The following is an 18,698-nucleotide window of genomic DNA, read 5'->3' as shown; positions in this document are numbered from 1 at the left end:
TACTACTACTACCAGAGGAATGGAAGATAGCAAAAATTAATACAATATTTAAAAAAGGAAATAGAAATAATACAAAGAATTATAGCGGGATTAGCATATTAAATACAGTATATAAAATGTATAGCAAAATAATAAATAATAGAATTAAAATTATCTCTGATGAAATATTAATAGAAGAACAGGCAGGATTCAGAAAAGGAAGATCGTGTACAGATAATATATTTGTATTAAAACGAATAATAGAAACACGAAGAGAGCTTAATTTAGAAACGCATTTAGCATTTATAGATTATGAAAAAGCATTTGCTGGAGTAAACAGACTAAAACTATGGGACACAGAGTAATAAAGGCATATGGGACTCAAAGCATCTTACAAAAATAATACAGAGTTTATATAAAGGAACAAAAATAATAATAGATACAGGTAATAAATTAACAGAAGAAAGTATAATAAATCAACGAGATAGACAGGGATGTAGCTTGTCATCAAAGTTGTTTAACATATATATCAAGGATATGATATGTAAATGAAAGAGGAAATTAATACATGGATATATTTAAATACAAAGAATAGGATTAATACACTGTTATTTGCAGATGATCAAGTAATTATTCAAGATAGTGAAAATAATTTACAAAGAGCAGTATTTAAATTAAACCAAATAACAGAAGAATATAAAGTTAAAATATAAACAATGAAAACTAGAACAATGGCTTTTAAGGGGAAAAATAACAAAAATAGTTATAAACAATAAAATATTAGAACAAGTAAAACATTTTAAATATCTAGGATGTGATATAACATATGATGTAGAAGAAGATATGAACCAGAAATTGGCAAAATTTCAAAATATATGTGGAACAATAAAAAGAACTCTGGCTAAGAAAACAAGGAAAGAAACACGATTGAAATTTTACAAAGTAATGGCAATACCAACACTTCTTTATGGTTCTGAAACATGGATACCGAAACAAGAGACATTAATAGAATACAAGCTGCAGAAATGAAAATTTTAAGATATGTTAAAGGATGTACAAAATTACATAAAATACCAAATGTAAATATTAGAAAGGAATTAAAGATTTACTCAATTAATGAAAAAATTATAGAATATAGACAAAGATGGAAAGAACATGCAGAAAGAATGGAAGATAATAGATTCCATAAATTAGCTTACACATACAGAGCAAAAGGAAAAAGAGAGAGGAAGACCAAAGAAAAGATGGGCTTTGAGATCGGAACAGGCAGATTGCCTATTCTGTGAAGGAAGAGAAGACATACTGTATATATATTTCCTGACCTAGCAAACTCTTACATTAGGCTACTGCGAGAATTTAAGGGTCGGCTTTGGCCCACCATGGGCTGTTGTGCCGCAGGAAGGAAAGATACTAATAATAAGAATAAGAGGCCCAGCGTTCAACGTTTGCACCCGGCCCCACAAAATATCCAGCTGGCCCTGGGTCAGAAAGAAAACAATGAAATCGAGGGTTAATTGATTTAACCCTCGATTTCATTGTAATCTTAAATATTTAAGATTATCCTTTATTATTATGCTACATATTATAATTATCCCTTTATTTAGTTTGATATTTCATGTTTTTATTTTTACTTATCTAACAAAGCCCAAACAGTGTAAAATATTAAGCCAGCTCTAGCACACATAACAATATCACACACTGCTACATTAGATGCTGTTTTGTTGCCTATGCAAATTTAATGAAAATTTAATTACCAGTTTGTCAAAAAATGCATTTTTATTTATTCACATGAACATTGTTCAACAGGAAATCTGAACAAGAGGAAGAATCCTATCAGCATCGAGCCTGCTCAATCCATTCAAGGCCTTATACACTTCTCAGGTAACAGAGAAGAAAAACTGATAAATCTAATGCTGATGAGGTATGAGTGGGAAAATGTTACACCTTGACAGCAGAGATGCAAGGTACAGTACATTATACCTAAATCCACTGTTTTCTTCACAACTGCAACTAAATCCATTGTTGAAAAAGTTTTACAATTTGGCTGTAGCATGTACTCTCGCTCTCTCCCTCACAAGGTGTGATAAAAAAAAAAACAGTTCAGGGATTGACTTTTTATCATGAAATTGAGACATCATACTGAGTTATGACTTGTAATATGTTCTACACTTAGTAATTATCTAGACATGATCATTTTAGATGTAGTAAAATGAATAAATTATGTATTTACCTGCAGTTAGTCTGAATTAATGCACACTGAGTAGGTGTTTCATGTAAATTTCAGATTTTGTTTAAAATTAAGAAAAATAGGAATGGAACCCAAGAAATGTTAATATCTTTTGGAGAGGGCACTATAAGACTACTCATCTTTGTGAAGTGAAGGCTGCTTGTCCATCCAGCATTATCCTCCTCACACTGCCTACCCTTCAACTGCACAAGCCAATTATTAAATTGCTTGTGCTCATGTTCTATCAGGAGTTTAACAACCTGCAAAGTTTCTAGTGAAACTAGTATTTCTTGCGGGACTTGTTAATTGATTGTAGCACAAAATTTGGAAAGGCTGTGATATTTCTGAGCCAAGTTTGTGCCTCACGTGCAGGTTCTTAAAACAATAAAAACAATTTGCACTTTCCAGTTTATTGGGCTTGTCTGTTAGCACAATCTAATATAAATGGGTAGTAAGCTCGATATTATTGCATTTGCAATAATACCGATAAGAATCTTCGTTTCATTCCTATTTACTTATTACAATGGTGAAGGGAAAGGGACCAACGGAAAGTGCAAGTGCTGGCAGTGCTAAAAAAGAAACAAAACTGATTTAGAAATGAAGATGATTAAGAAGTACAAAGCAGGACAAAGTTTGTCATCTATTGCACAGAATTAGGTCTCGCTGCTTCAATAGTGAATACTATTTTAAAGGACAGTGCATGTGTAAAAAAACATGTTAAAGGATCAACGCATTTAAGATTGACAGTGATCACAAAACAGGCATTCAGGTGCTATATGGAAGATGGAAAAGCTATTAATAATATGGATGGAAAATCAGATTCAGAAGCAAGTGCCCCTGAGTCCAATGGCCATTTAAGAAAATGAAAGAAGTATTTATGAAGATATTAAGGATAAGTATGGCAAACCCCAAGCCAAGTTTGTGACAAGCAACGGGTGATTTAATAGGCTCAAGCATCGAGCTGGTTTCCAAAACATTAAAGTATGCAGTAAGTCGCCAGTGCTGATTCTGCAGCTGCAGAGAAATTGTGTTGGGAAAAATCCCTTCTAAATCTCCAAGGCCCTCAACTTCCACAGCGGCGTGCTTATCAGCTGGAGAGTTAATTCTGGCAATGATGCTCGAAAAGTAAAACTTTCTGACATTCCTAACTCCTCTCTCTTTTTGTAATTTTATAATTTTGAAATTTTTGTAATTTTTTCCTGCGCATGAGATATAAAAATTGAATAAATAAATAATTCTGTTTTTAGCATTAGCATTACACTGAGGCAAGGCCTCCATAGCCGAGTGGTCAGGAGCGGGAGTGCAGTAGCACCCGCTCTTTTGAGTAGACTGGGGTTCAAGCCCCTGACTGCTGAATACAGTCAATCTGCCAACCCGCACTGGACCAGCGTGGCAGATTATGGTCCATTTCCCACAGCATGAATTGTTGAGGAGGCTTCCATCCTGCAGTGGGTTGATAATGGCTGCACTTTACCTTTTTTTACATTGAGGCATATGATGCAAGAAAGCAAGCTTACACAGCATCAGCCAAAAAAAAAAAAAAAAAAAACCCACTCCCATTTCATCCCTCCGTTCGACCCAAATATCTGTCCAGCTCAGCCTTAAATTTATTTAGGCTATCAACTTCCACAACAAAGGATGGAAGTCTGTTCCACCAACCAACTACCCGCTGGCCAAAGGCAAACTTCCGCACATCTATCCTACATCTGTCTTTCCTCAATTTGAATTTATGTCCTCTCAGGTGATTATTCTGAGCAAGAGGAAAGAAGAATCCCATCAGCATTGAGCATGCTCAAACCATTCAAGACTTTATACACCTCAATCAGATCACCTCGCAGGCGCCTAGTCTCCAGAACTGTAATTTGCAAAACTTAAGCCTTTCATCGTAAGAGCAACCCTTTGTTCCATTCACTAATCTTCTCTGTAGCCCTCCTCTGTACTTGTTCCACGTTCTACATCCTTCTTAAAACGAACCTCCAAACCTATATACAGTACTCAAGGTGTGGTCTGACCATTGCCTTATACAAGGGGATAATCACCTCCTTATCCCTGCTAGAAAAATTCCTGTATATCATTGACAAGACACCATGAGCTACTCTTGCAGACCGTCTGCACTGCTCAGAAAACTTCATATCTGCCTGCACAATTACCCCAGGTCCTTTTCATTCTCTACCACTGTCAGTGTGGTACCACAGATGACTTTCATCAACCGGTGAAATACCACCACTTTGCTTATTGGAGGCTTGAAGTGGTGAAACCCATGTTTAGTCTCTAGAACAGTTTTCGGCATCCCCCTCCCCCCATACTTCTCCTTCAACTCATGCACGGTACTAAGTACTATAGGTTTTGATACCTTTCGTGTTTGGGGTTTTCATAAAAAAAAAAAAAAAAAAAGAGTTGATACGTTACTCTGGGATTACTGTTTCCTATATGTAGTACTTTACATTTGTCAATGTTAAACTTCATTTGCCACCTCTCAGCCCATCTGCTCAACTTTTCCAGATCCTGTTGCTGCAATGTACTGTCATTAGTGTCATTAACAACCCTGCCAACCTTCGTATCATCTGTAAACTTGGACATTAAGCCTGATATACCATCATCAATATCATTTATAAATACAGAAAACAACAATGGACGCAACACTGAACCCTGAGTTATTAGAATTTAGAGTCAGCTGTTTAACCTAGAATTGGACATGCAGGATCTTTGAGACCTTCATGATTTTAACAATTTCGCTCTCTTCGTCTACTCAGTCCATACAGCTGAAATTCCCACTACATTTCAGCAAATATGTTTTCTTTTACTTCTTCACTGAAAATTCCAGAAGTCTCTTTGTTATCACGAGAAAAATGCAATCTCAAATTAAACCTATGCACATGCTGAAAAACAAGAATCTCAAATTAGCAACACTCTCATGTACAATTTTTGAAACTCCCACATCCAATTATTGCATTCTCTGACTTTGTGTCATTTAAGAGTGACTGACATCCAACTGTTGAAGCGTACATACTTTTCAATTGGCACTTTACTTACTGTCAGTAAAGATAATAAGGGAGATAACATTGATTAATTAAAAGATATAATTACATATATAAGATTAATTATAAGATATAATTACATGCTAATATATAGAATCTGTATGGTGTGAGATAGTTCTAAGAAGAAAAGGTATAGAGGGGGAGTAATCTACCAGCCAAGGTGATTGTGGAGATTATGATGAGAACATCTAAATGCGAATGGAATTGGCAAGTAAGCATGAATGTCTTATTACGGTTGATTTTAATTTGCCTCTAATTTATTGGAGCAAATAGGAAGGAAACTCCACATGGGGAACAAAATTTTTAAATCTACTAGATCAGTGGTTCCCAAACTGCTGAGATCTATGGACCCTTAAAAAAAAAAAAAAAAACTTATATATATATATATATATATATACATATATATACTGTTTTGTGGACCCCCCCCCTGGAACTGGTCCGCAGAACCCAGTTTGGGAAACGCTGAACTAGGTGATTTTTATTTGTACCAACATGTCAGGGAAAGTACTAGGGAAAATAATATTCTATAGACTGCTTCATCACCCATGAACCAGATGACATAATAGAGCTAACAGTACAGGAACCAATAGCAGGAAGCGATCAAAGTTCTATGGTGGATGATGAAGAAAGAGAGAGGTAACAGTAATTAAAGGCAAAGGAATGGATTATAATTTCAGAAAAGGAAATTATGATGCCTTAAGGTGCTACATGTCCTCTATTAATTGGGTAGATATCGCAAAAAGAGCAAATACAACTGAATTATGGTATACCTTTAAAACATTAATCATAGAAGGCTTGAATGCTTATATACCAATAAAAAAATACTCCACGAAGAGGATGATACCAAGTTGGATGAATAATGAAGTTGCCAGATTACTTGAGCAGAAAAAGTGGTCATGGAAAAGTTAGAGCAATAAAAAGTACTGAAGCCTATAATAGCTACAGAGTGATCTGTAATAGTGCCACAGAAAAAGTTAGGTTGGCAAAGAGGGAGGATAAGGAATTCACATATATAAATGCAAATAAGCAAAAAACAAACCAGATTGGACCCTTATGTAATGGATGTGGGATAGTATTAGATACCCTAGCTGATGAACTCAACGGTTACTTTGCATCTATATTTACAGAAGAAAAACCCTTTATGTTGAAGAAAATTATGGGAGTAAGTTGAAAAATATGTAATTATTTAATGAAAAAACTTTTCATGTCAAGGATCTGGGTATATTCTTACCATGTGTACGCCACATCCAAAAATTTCATTAATTCATACAGCATGTCCCACCCACTTTTTCTTACTATTGAATACACAATGAATTGTCAAACTAATAGAGCAAGCTTATGTGCGAAAAGATCTAAACTCCCCCAAGGACTTCCTAATTCATTTCACAAATATACGTGGTCTCAATTCTAATCTCAACGATGTCCATTTCCACTTGCAGTCTGCCAAACCCCATGTACTTTTTCTGACAGAATCTCAGTTATCGGTTGATTCAACTACTGCTCATTTCAGATGCCCAAATTATTCGCTGTATGATTCCTTTCGCCTCAAAGGTGCAGTTGCAAGTTGATAACGTTGTAAAGCATATATCATCTTTTAAGGGCACAAAAGGTGATATTGTTGTACATGTTGGCACCAATGACATTAAGAGTATGAGATCTACAGATTTACTTCACAAGTCCAAGTCAACGTTGCAAAAAAGTCATGAGTTAGGGTTAAATTTGAAAGTGTCTGCAATTCTGCCCAGAAACGACAGGAGGGAATACATGATGAGAGCCTTGTCAATCAATTCGGCCCTGGAGGGAACGTGCAAGGCTCAAGGGGTAGAATTTTTTTTTTCAGCGTGGTCTGTGCTTGTTAACAGGAGAGACTGCTTCTACAGGAATGAGATACACTTAAATAGAAAGGGTGCAAGAATATTTGCTGAAGCTATCGAGGCATGTTAGGTGAATCGGAAAACTGCTAGCTTGGGGGGATTCACAGACTAAAAGGTTAAAAGTAGCTGCAGGCAGAGGTGAAGGCGATTCTTGCACAACTTCTATTAGAATAAGTAGCGACCTGGAGCAAGGGGTGCTGGGAGTTTCAGTGGATGGCGGTCATCGTGAAACAGGTGGGTTTCACAATGACTGCAACAAGAGCAACTACAGTGAAACACAAGTAGTTGCTCTTGATATCTCAAAGGCTTTTGATCGTGTTTGGCATAAAGGTCTTCTAAACAAACTTTCGTCTTATGGTTTGCCATCTGTTTTTTGTAATTGGTTATCCACTTTTCTCTCTGATCGCTCACTGAGGGTGATGGTAGATGGCTCTCTGTCTTCTAACTTCTCCACTAATGGGAGTGTGTCCCCAAGGTTCGGTTCTTTCCCCTCACTCTTTTCCTCTTGTATATTAATGACCTTCTTCCATTGACTGGAAATCCTATCCATAGTTTTGCCGATGATAGCACATTGCATTCCACTTTCCATTTTGAGAAACCGTGTCCTGCTCAATCAGCTTCAACTTCTCGAAAATCTGCTACCAATTCCTTAAATACCCTGACTTCTAATCTCTCTTGGCACAAGCACATTACAAATATTGCTTCCTCTGCATCTAAAAAAACTTGGTTTTCTTTCGTTCTCGGCGTTACTTTTCTTCCAAACAGCTGCTCACCCTGTATAAATCGCAAATCCACCCTACCATGGAATATTGTTCCCACATCTGCGGTGGTGCCCCTAAAACCTCTCTCAGGCTTCTTGATTCCATTCAGAAGAGGGCAGTTAGGTTAATTAATGATTCATCTCTAACAGTCTCTCTCCACTCGCTGTCTCATAGACGTACTGTTTCTGCTGCATGACTCTTCTACAGATATTTCCATGGGCACTGTTCTTCTGAATTGGCTTCTATAATTCCTGCTCTCTCTCTCTCTCTCTCTCTCTCTCTCTCAAAAACACACGCAGCCACCAGCCAACATCCATTTACTGTCCAAACTCACAGAACCAACTTTTCATCTTCCTCGTTTATTCATTCAACTGCCGTTTTCTGGAACAACCTTCCTTCATACGTATTTCCTGAAAATTACAGTCTACAGAAGTTCAAGTCCAATGTCAACAAATATCTTCTTTCATCTTCTTAACCTCTAACCCAAGCACGGTACTAAGTACTATAGGTTCTAATACCTCTCGTGTTTGGGGTTTACATAAAAAAAACAAAACAAAACACAACATAGGCGGAAAAGTGGACTTCCTTCTGGCTCGTTTTCGGATTACTTCAGGCGTAGTCGAACCAACGGATGCAGCTGAAGTACTGCAGTGCGGAAAGCAAGGGGAAATTACTGCACTATGCTTCCCAAGAATAATCAACATGGCTAATAAGAGAGAGAGAGAGAGAGAGATGGCTCCGAGTCCCTGACGTCCCTTAAATGGGACAGTTGTGCTAAGAATACCCAGGTGGCAAAAATATTCACTAGGAAAAATAGGAACATTAGAACCTCATACGAAGCAGAGAAACTGGCGAATGTGACTAGGGAAATGAAACGTGGAGTAGAAATTCTCAGTTTAAGTGAGACCAGATGGATCAACTCAGGAATCTGCGATTCTGATGGTACGGTCTTATACTACTCTGAGACAGGAGGCAATACACATAAAATTGGTGTAGGAATTATGATTCACGATTCACTGAAGAAATCAGTAGCTAATTTTATTCCACACTCGGATTGCATCATGATGTGATCCGATTAGGGAATAAATTAATTTATTAATGTGATACAGATATATGCATCTACAGCAGATAACAGTGAAATTATTGAAAAATTCTACATACAATTGAAAGACATCATAAGTAACGCCAAAAAATATGAAGTAAATATCATCCTGGGAGACTTTAATGCAAAAATCAGCAAAGAAAAAAGGTATATACTGAAAATACTGCTATATTTGCACTGCAGAGAAGACCAAATACATGACTAAATCTCCAGTAAGCCAAGTCAAGCTATTATTGAATGGAGTTCCAATAGATAGTGATTCATTTTAAATACCTTGGTAGTTGGCTAAATGCTGATCTAGATCAGCATTTAGCCAATGTGAATTGTTGACCTTAGTGAGGAGAAGGAAAACTGCCTATCTATCTGGGACATATCCTTAGAAATGAGAAATATAAATTGCTTCAAGTAATAATAGAGGGAAAGAGAGGAGCAGAAAGGAGGAAACTTTCTTGGCTGAAAAACATCTGCAACTGGACTGGCAGATCAGCTGAGTATATTTTTCATCTTGCCCAAGACAGAGAAGTATAGTGTGGTGAACGCCAACCTCCAAAGAAGAATCCCACAAGGATTTTACACATCCAGAAACCTGTACAAAACTAAAACATTGTGCGAATTGGATACAAAACTGAAACCACTTCCAGATGGTCCTTGAGGCTGTCACAGACATTCTCTAAGATATGCCAGACAAGCTGTACTTGCAACCTGGGAGTCTAAAACGCTGATGGAACTGATATTCGGGTGACACTCAAGTCAAGTGGACCCAATTTCGGCGAAGTCCGGACGGTCTGTGACAGCCAAATCCTCTGCTTGCACCTTCACGATGGTGAGACTGTTAGTAATCCTGGGTATAACCTCCATGCACAAGTACATGGTGGGTGACCACCCAGGTGTGAACCAACGTAAGCAGGGGTCAAGGTGTGGCGCCCACACCACATGGAGGAACGCCGCCCCTCTATGTTACCAGGCAGTACTAGGTGGTAGATGACTCTCATCAACCGGTGAAATACCACCACTTTGCTTATTGGAGGCTTGAAGTGGTGGAACCCATGTTTAGTCTCTAGAGCTAAGTTCCGGTCAGCCCTTCCCTATCTCTTCCATCATGCAATATGATTGATGACTTTTGAGGTTATGATGAACGTCGTGGCGAGATCCAATATTCCTTACATTTCGAGGGTACAGCTCTAAAACGGTGTTCGCAGGCCGGCCGCTAGTTAGTACACCGGACCGAACCTATTGGTAACTCTCTAGGAGGCTTCCGGATCAGCTAGTGTATAATCTTGCTACCTCTACTCTGCCAGATAGTGACTGGAGGGACTCCGAGTAGTGTGTGTATGCAGGGAGCATTGTCGAGGCCACGTTATTTCAAGGATCTGGGTATATTCTTACCAAATGTACGCCATATCCAAAAATTTCATTACTTCATACAGCATGTCCCACATCACTTTTTCTTACTATTGAATACACCATGAATTGTCAAACTAATAGAGCAAGCTTATCTGCAAAAAGATCTAAACCTCCCAAGGCCTTCCTAATTCATTTCACAAATATACGTGGTCTCAATTCTAATCTCAACGATGTCCATTTCCACTTGCAGTCTGCCAAACCCCATGTACTTTTTCTGACAGAATCTCAGTTATCGGTTGATTCAACTACTGCTCATCTCAGATGCCCAAATTATTCGCTGTATGATTCCTTTCGCCTCAAAGGTGGTACTTGTGCATATGTCCGTTCTGATATTCCCTGTCAGAGACTTGGCAATTTGGAATCTCCTCTCTTTGATCTTCTTTGGCTTAAAATCTCTCTACCTCATTGTGTCAAATTCATCTGTTGTCTCTACCGTTCTCCCAACTGCACTAATCACTTGGAGCTCTTTGACTTCCTCTCTTTGCAACTTGACTTTCTCCAGTCCAACTTTCCTAACAGTGAGGTAATTTTCCTTGGTGATTTTAATGTTCACAACTCCAGCTGGCTTCCGTTTTCTAGTCACACTGACCCAGCAGGTCGAGATGCTGAGGCTTTTGCAATTACTAATGACCTAGCACAGATTGTTCATTTACCTACAAGAATACCGGACATTCCTAATCATACAGCCAATACACTTGATCTTTTTCTCACAAACAACCCTTCTAAGTACACGGTCGAAGTGAGAGGTCCTTTAGGCACTTCAGATCACAACTTGGTGATTGTCTCTTCTCGAATGGAACCTTTATCTCATGACTATTCCCATCCTCGTGTTGTTTGGCATTACAAGAATGCAAAATGGGATGACCTGAGAGACTTCTTTTCCTTGGTCAGATTACTGTTTCAAAACTTCTGAGGTCAACGTTTGCTCTGATCGTGTCAGTGAAATTATTCTTGTAGGAATGGAATCCTTTATCCCACACTCCACTTTAAAATCTCGTCCTTTATCTAAACCTTGGTTTTCCAATAAATGTGCTAAGGCTGTCCAAGAGAAGAATGTTGCATATCGTAATTGGCTTGTTTCTAATTCTTCAGTTTCATTTTCTGCCTACACCAAAGCTCGCAACAATTGTAAAGCAGTTATTAATCAGTCCAAACTAGAGTTTGAACAGGCTAAGAGTAGAAAACTTGCTTCTTGCCCTAATGGTAGCCGAGCATTCTGGTCTCTTGCCAAAGCTATTGGCCGCAACTTTTGCCCATCTCTGCTCCCACCTCTGTCCAAACCAGATGGTTCTGTTGTCACTTCAGCCAAGGATAAAGCTGACCTGCTAGCATCCCATTTTTCTTCCAGCTCATGTATTAATGATCTTGGTAAAACACCTCCCACCATTCCCAACACGCTCCATTCAATGCCTCCTGTGGTCTTCCGTCAAAAGGATATTAGAAGGATTTTGATGAATCTTGATGCTAAGAAAGCTCCAGGTCCCGATGGTATTTCTCCACTTGTTCTCAAAACCTGTGCTCCTGAACTTACTCCTATTGTTTGCCGCCTTTTTTCACTTTCTTATTCCAAAGGTGTGTTTCCTTCTGCTTGGAAATTTGCTCATATCCAGCCAGTTCCTAAAAAAGGGTGACAAATCCCTCTCATCCAATTATCGTCCCATTGCAATTACTTCTACTCTTTCTAAAGTAATGGAGAAATCAATTAACCGCCAACTCTTAAACCACCTAGAAACCTTCCGTCTGATCAACGATCGCCAGTATGGATTCCGTCAGTGTCGATCCACTGGTGATATTCTGGCTTATGTTACCCATTTATGGACTAATTCAATGGAAAGGTTCGGTGAAACACAAGTAGTTGCTCTTGACATCTCAAAGGCTTTTGATCATGTTTGGCATAAAGGTCTTCTAAACAAGCTTCCATCTTATGGTTTGCCAACTGTTTTTTGTAATTGGTTATCCAGTTTTCTCTCTGATCGCTCACTGAGGGTGATGGTAGATGGCTCTCTGTCTTCTAACTTCTCCACTAATGCCGGTGTCCCCTAAGGTTCAGTTCTTTCCCCCACTCTTTTCCTCTTGTATATCAATGACCTTCTTCCACTGACTGGAAATCCTATCCATAGTTTTGCCGATGATAGCACATTGCATTCAACTTTCCATTTTGAGAAACCTTGTCCTGCTCAATCAGCTTCAACTTCTCGAAAATCTGCTACCAATTCCTTAAATGCTGATCTTCAGGTAATTCTCCAGTGGGGCAAAGACAACTTAGTTGATTTCAACCCTTCTAAAACTCAGTCTTGTCTTATATCTCGCAAAAAGGATTCTTCTGCTCCTATGCTCATGTTTAGTGACACTCCGATTTCTAGGCAAAATGATATATCTCTTTTAGGGATTACACTGACTTCTAATCTCTCTTGGCACAAGCACATTACAAATATTGCTTCCTCTGCATCTAAAAAACTTGGTTTTCTCTTTCGCTCTCGGCGTTACTTCTCTTCCAAACAGCTGCTCACTCTGTATAAATCGCAAATCCGCCCTGCCATGGAACATTGTTCCCACATCTGGGGTGGTGCCCCCAAAACCTCTCTCAGGCTTCTTGATTCCATTCAGAAGAGGGCAGTTAGGTTAATTAATGATTCATCTCTAACAGAGTCTCTCCACTCGCTTTCTCATAGACGCACTGTTTCTGCTGCGTGCCTCTTCTACAGATACTTCCATGGGCACTGTTCTTCTGAATTGGCTTCTATAATTCCCGCTCTCTCTCTTTCAAAACAGTCCGAACTCATGCCGCCACCAGCCAACATTCATTTACTGTCCAACTTCAAACCCACAGAACCAACTTTTCATCTTCCTCATTTATTCATTCAAATGCCGTTTTCTGGAACAACCTTCCTTCATATGTATTTCCTGAAAATTACAATCTACAGAAGTTCAAGTCCAATGTCAACAGATATCTTCTTTCGTCTTCTCAACCTCCAACCCAAGCACGGTACTAAGTACTACAGGTTCTAATACCTCTCGTGTTTGGGGTTCACATAAAAAAAAAAAAAAAAAAAAGATAATATCTTCAAGTTTTTATTAACCAACCGGAAAAGGTACCATTATTGCAAAATCATAACCGTGATGTAGTACATATTTTGATTCAAAGAGCTGCAGTCCGTCACTGCTGTTATGTGTAAATTTCAAACGCAGTTTTAAAAGAAGCCAACGAGTAGACCTACAATTCTGCAACTGCACAAAAAAATTCATAAAGGATGCCTGTTGGTGCAATCATCTTGAAAGATTTTTTTTTTTTTTTTTTTGGTAGTTGTTGGTGCATCGGCTTCTGTGGCCATAGTGCACCTCACAAGGTTTTTGCAGCACTTTGATCCAAGCCCAAGGCGGGATTCGAACCCGCGACCTTTGGGTTGCCAGGCAGGCACTTTACCCACTTGGCTAGCCCAGTCAGCATCTTGAAAGATTTGGCCACAAAAGTCAGTAAGGACACAGTGGAACTGGTCTGAGGAGGTTTTACATAAAGCCCAGGGAAATCCATACTACGTGCTAAGTGTGAGCCTAACAAGCCAAGGTCAACAGTGTGTAACACATTGTTGCATGTGAGGATGAAACCATACTAGTTACAGCTTGTACAGAAGCTGTTGATCAATGATAAAACCAAGAGGAAGGAATTTTGTCAGTAAATTTCTCCATGAATACAGTTTGCAAGTATTTTGCCATTTACTGTAGTATGTACATTTTCCAATTGCTGAATAAAAACTTGAAGATATCCTCTATCACTTGGAAGTAGTTTAAATTTGTATCACATACTCTATTCATGCAATAAAGTTTTAGTTTTGTAAAAGAGGTTTGTGGAGACCCTGTAATTCAATATTCCTATATATTCATTAAAAATGTGCAATATTTGACATTGCTTTCAAAACTACTTTAGCAGCAAGAGCAATGTCAGTTTTTTGACAGAGGTTGATGGCAATTTTCCCATGCCATCCCGCTTTCACTCAGTAATAAGAAATGGTGATAAAAGTGCACTATCATGCATATTGGCTCCACCAACTTAGTGGACAGAGCCACAGCGCTTTATATGCGTAACCTGTTTCCTGATTGGTTTGATCGTGTCATGCACTGGACTCTACAGCTTTGCTCGGTCACTACATTCTGCGATGACTAATAATGCACTAGGTTGTAGTTATAGTAGTTTCCATTGAAATTTAAATTTAAAAAAAAAAAATGCATTTGTATGTGGTTCTGGCATTATTTTTTTGTGCCATGGATATTTTCGCAGTAATTGAAATTGTCAAGGATAACAATACATGCGTATTATATATATATTTTTCGTATTATCAGGTATTTACATGAGAAGATAATTCCTGCCGAGAAAAAAAATGCAAAGGCTGTAATGAAAATTGCAGTATGATTCAAGTGATGAAAAAATTAACCAGCTATGCTTAAAGATGTTCGGCAAAAGGTAATCCCCCCCCCTTCCGGAGGGGGGGGATTTCTAGAAGAGTGCAACCAAATTAATGACCACTGTAGATTTCATCTTTATAAGTAAACATATCGCTGTCGATTACTACCAGTACTTCCGAAATGCATGCTCATGGAAGTTACTGAACAAGCCAATTCAGCTGAAGAGGTGCAGGTTGACGAATCTCTCCTATCCAAATCAGAACATAAGAGAAAGATCTCCAAAAACACAGTGATGGGTTTTCAGAGCTTATGATGTAAACCGAAAAGTGGGAATTGTCTGCATGGTTGACAAGAGAGATTCCAAAACTCTGCTGCTTATAACTGAAAAAACAATTGTAGCAGGCAGTATTATAGTTGCCGATTAATTGGATGCATACTCGGGAATCCTGAATACACCAAATAAACATTACATTCACGAGACCATAAATCACAGGTGCAACTTAAAAATTCCACCATAGAAAAACTAATGGAAAATTCAAATCTGTTTTCAAAAAAATTTAATGGAACTGGTGACGGTATGACTGCCAGCAATTTAGATTATTTCATATGAAAGGGGTGTTTCAGCCGTATCTTCCAAGATATATACGGCAATACGCTCTTGCATATTACACAACAATACCCATGTTAAAGAGTATCATACATCATGTTTGCATTTCCTTTTGTATTTTTTGTAGGTATTTTTTTATTTCAATATATATGTATATATTTTTTATATGTCAATATGTATAATATTTGCATTTCCTTTTTCTGTCTGTTTTGTAATTTTTTTTGTATAATAGTTTTGTATTTTTTTGTTTATGTATCTCTGTATTTCATTTTTTTTTTTCTGTAGTTCGTTTTTTTTTTCAAGTCTGTTTTGTAATTTTTTTTGTTTTATCAATAAATGTAATAATTGTTTGTGCAGATTACTGTTGTGTGTGCCGTTTTTTTTTTTTTAATCGAATTTCAGTAGAAACTACCTTTAGTACAACCTAATACATTATTGGTCATCTTAGAATATGGTGTCCAAGTGAAGCTATTATCTCTGATGCATGATGTATCAAACAAAACTAGTCAAGAAGTAGGTTCAGCAATGCATATAGTACTGTCTCCACTCACTAGTAGGTGTCTACAAAGCAGACATCTCTCTATAATATTTTCTTCTGACTCAATGGTATCTCTTTAGAGAGATTTCACTGTATATGGGTGCATCAGTAGGATTCCCTGATGGATCCAATAGAGGAAAAACAAAACAAAATTAAAGTTAAGGTTTGTAGTGAGTTATCCAATTTCATATGGAAAACGCTTACTAAGACATTTTCTCTTTACTGCTTTAATAATATTCAATATAATTCCACCTATATATTACATGTCAGCTATTTGGCTATATCAAACAAACATAAATTGAACATTTCATGTTGAGTTTTATCCACTGAAATGTACTTTTATATCTCAACTGTAATATAAAATATCCCATTTCTTTAATATACCAGCTGTCAAAATAAATAAAACGGAAATGCAATAAAGAAAAAAGGAGGGGGAGTATAAAACACATTCATCACCGAGCAACTACAACGAATATACGAAATTAAATATGAATTTGACAGGAAAAATAATTTAAAATAAAATTTTTAAAAAAAGGGGAAAAAAAAACATACAACGAATGTAGTGGAAAAAATCAAAAAAATTTAGTCTTTTAACTTTTACTTTACATGATGAAACACTATTTTTAAGTGCATAATTTCTTTAACCCGTCCTAAAGCACTTTTGCAGCCTGTTGTTAAGATACTGAACGCAAAACATTCATCACTGAAATTAAAAGTATTACAAAAGGATTACATATACTATATCAGATATCTCGTGTTCCTTTGTATGATGCAGTGGATCACGAGAAAACTAAACTGGAATCTTTGATAATGGTTGACTATTCATGTTAGTCTCAATGCAAATTGTTGCCTCATACACATATTAAAACATTGAACATAACACGCTAATTCTACTAAGAATAAGGAAACGTCTGTCAACTTAAACTAAACAAACGTTATAGGACAATATCGCGTATTCCATTTCGATTTCGGTTCGCGGCACGCTTTTCCTAACCCTAAATTGGGACAACTTTAACAAGAATGAAGAAGCCAACAACTATACTAAATTATGCCAATATCATGAATATAGAGCTTATGTTTTCTTCTTGATTAAAAAGTTTCTCTTAATCAAAATTAGAACAGCAAAACGTGAATATATACCTTATAATAAGCTCCATTTTCTCCACATACTTCCACCGCTAGATCCTCCATTTTTTCACTACTCGTGCATCATGGGAAACTGTCATTGAGAAGAACGCTAGACATGCGCCGACTAGGTTCCACTCCTTTCTCAATAAAAATTGCATTTTGAAAATAAAAAATTAATAAAATAATAAACACTATACTCCCGATTAACCGCACTAAGACAGAAGAGCGATGCTCAGATAGTCCCAACTTTCATTGTATTTTCCCAAATATCAGAAAGTATTCAAATATATCCACACAGCTGCCTTTGCATTAGAAATAGCTCCTTGTGAATAGGAAAGACTGATTTATGACGTTGGTGAAGTCTAAAAATCGGGAGCGGATGAAATAAGATTACAATTTTTGAATGTCTGCGAGGAAAAATGGATCAGCATCGAGATCTTCCTGACTGTTGTTATTGTTGTTGTTATTTTTTTAAGGGTTTTAGGAGCATCAGCAACTAGAGCCATATTAAAGTAAAAAGTAAAGTGCAGCCATTATCAACCCACTGCAGGATGGAAGCCTCCTCAACAATTCAACTAGAGCCATATTACCGGTATATTTCCATGTGTTCTGTGTTCGATTTTCTGTTTTCTGGACGAAACTCCATAGTTTTTGGGAGAAAAATCAACCACTGATATCGACTAACTTAGCCACGTAGTGAAAATGGCCGATAAAATTCCTCACGCCATCGACGGAACTCGAACTTTGGTCTTTTCCAACTGTAGGGGAGGACGACGATTCTACCAACTGTGCTAACCACAAGGGCTTTCCGACTTTAGACATGGAAGAATTGTGGTTGCAAGACGTGCAACTGCAGTATATCGCCAAGGGTTAAGTGCTCCTGTCGTGTGTTGTCACGAGTCCAATGTCTAGCGTCTTGTTTTCCATCTCTCATAAAAAGCAATCGACGAAGCACTGGATCCAGCGAGCCACTCAGAATAATTTAGCAAGAGCAAGATTAATAATCACGTGGATTGTGAGCCAGACATTAGCTCATACAGGCTATGGGAGCCAAAGAACGCCACGGTTGTTTTGTAGTTGGATTTTAGGAGCATCAACTACTAAAGCAATATTACTCTATGGATACTGTTTGTAAAGCTTGGGTATTCTGTGGTCGATTTTCTGTTTGTTGGATGAAAAATCTGAGTTTCGGGGAGAAAAAATCATGCTACTCTCTCCTGAGACCGACAAACTCAATTACGTTGTGAAAAACGCCCATATAGACGTCATTGAAGGGACTCGAAGTCAAGTCTTTCCCACCCCCGTGTGGGGAGGAAGACGATTCTAACAAGTGTGCTATCCACGAGGCCGAATTTCACGGGTAGGCATGCCAACATAATAAACTGCGAAACACAATAACTGCAGCTTCCATGAACACTGAACTAGAAACATGTGGAAATCTGCAGTCTGGTGATGTGAATCCTGGCATATCACTGAGAAATGGCAATCATGACAACCAAACATATATGTTTGGTTGTATTTACATTTACGTGTACAAACTGAAATGACAAATTAACCTAATAGTATTATGTACTGTAAATCAGCAAAATAAGTGCTCAATATTTTTTGTTCATCCTCGAGCTGCAATTACAGCATTGGA

General features: G+C 37.7%; 1 protein-coding gene across 1 annotated transcript in view; it reads right to left on the bottom strand.

Moving 5' to 3' along the window:
* LOC150092017 (RNA-binding protein FXR1-like) overlaps positions 1-17,152 on the bottom strand; it is a 308,330-nt gene extending 291,178 nt beyond the window's left edge. The window contains exon 1 of the mRNA XM_090377720.1: positions 17,072-17,152. Within this exon, the coding sequence (XP_090233846.1) occupies positions 17,072-17,122 (51 nt within the window). The 5' untranslated portion in view covers positions 17,123-17,152. The remainder of the gene's footprint in view (positions 1-17,071) is intronic.
* Positions 17,153-18,698: the final 1,546 nt, after the last annotated feature.

Source organism: Mastigoproctus giganteus, chromosome 1 (genome assembly GCF_048544385.1).
Source record: "Mastigoproctus giganteus isolate SK-2022 chromosome 1, ASM4854438v1, whole genome shotgun sequence".
NCBI lineage: Eukaryota > Metazoa > Arthropoda > Arachnida > Uropygi > Thelyphonidae > Mastigoproctus > Mastigoproctus giganteus.
Note: the sequence above shows the minus strand (reverse complement) of the source record. Positions and strands in the feature narration are given on the sequence as shown.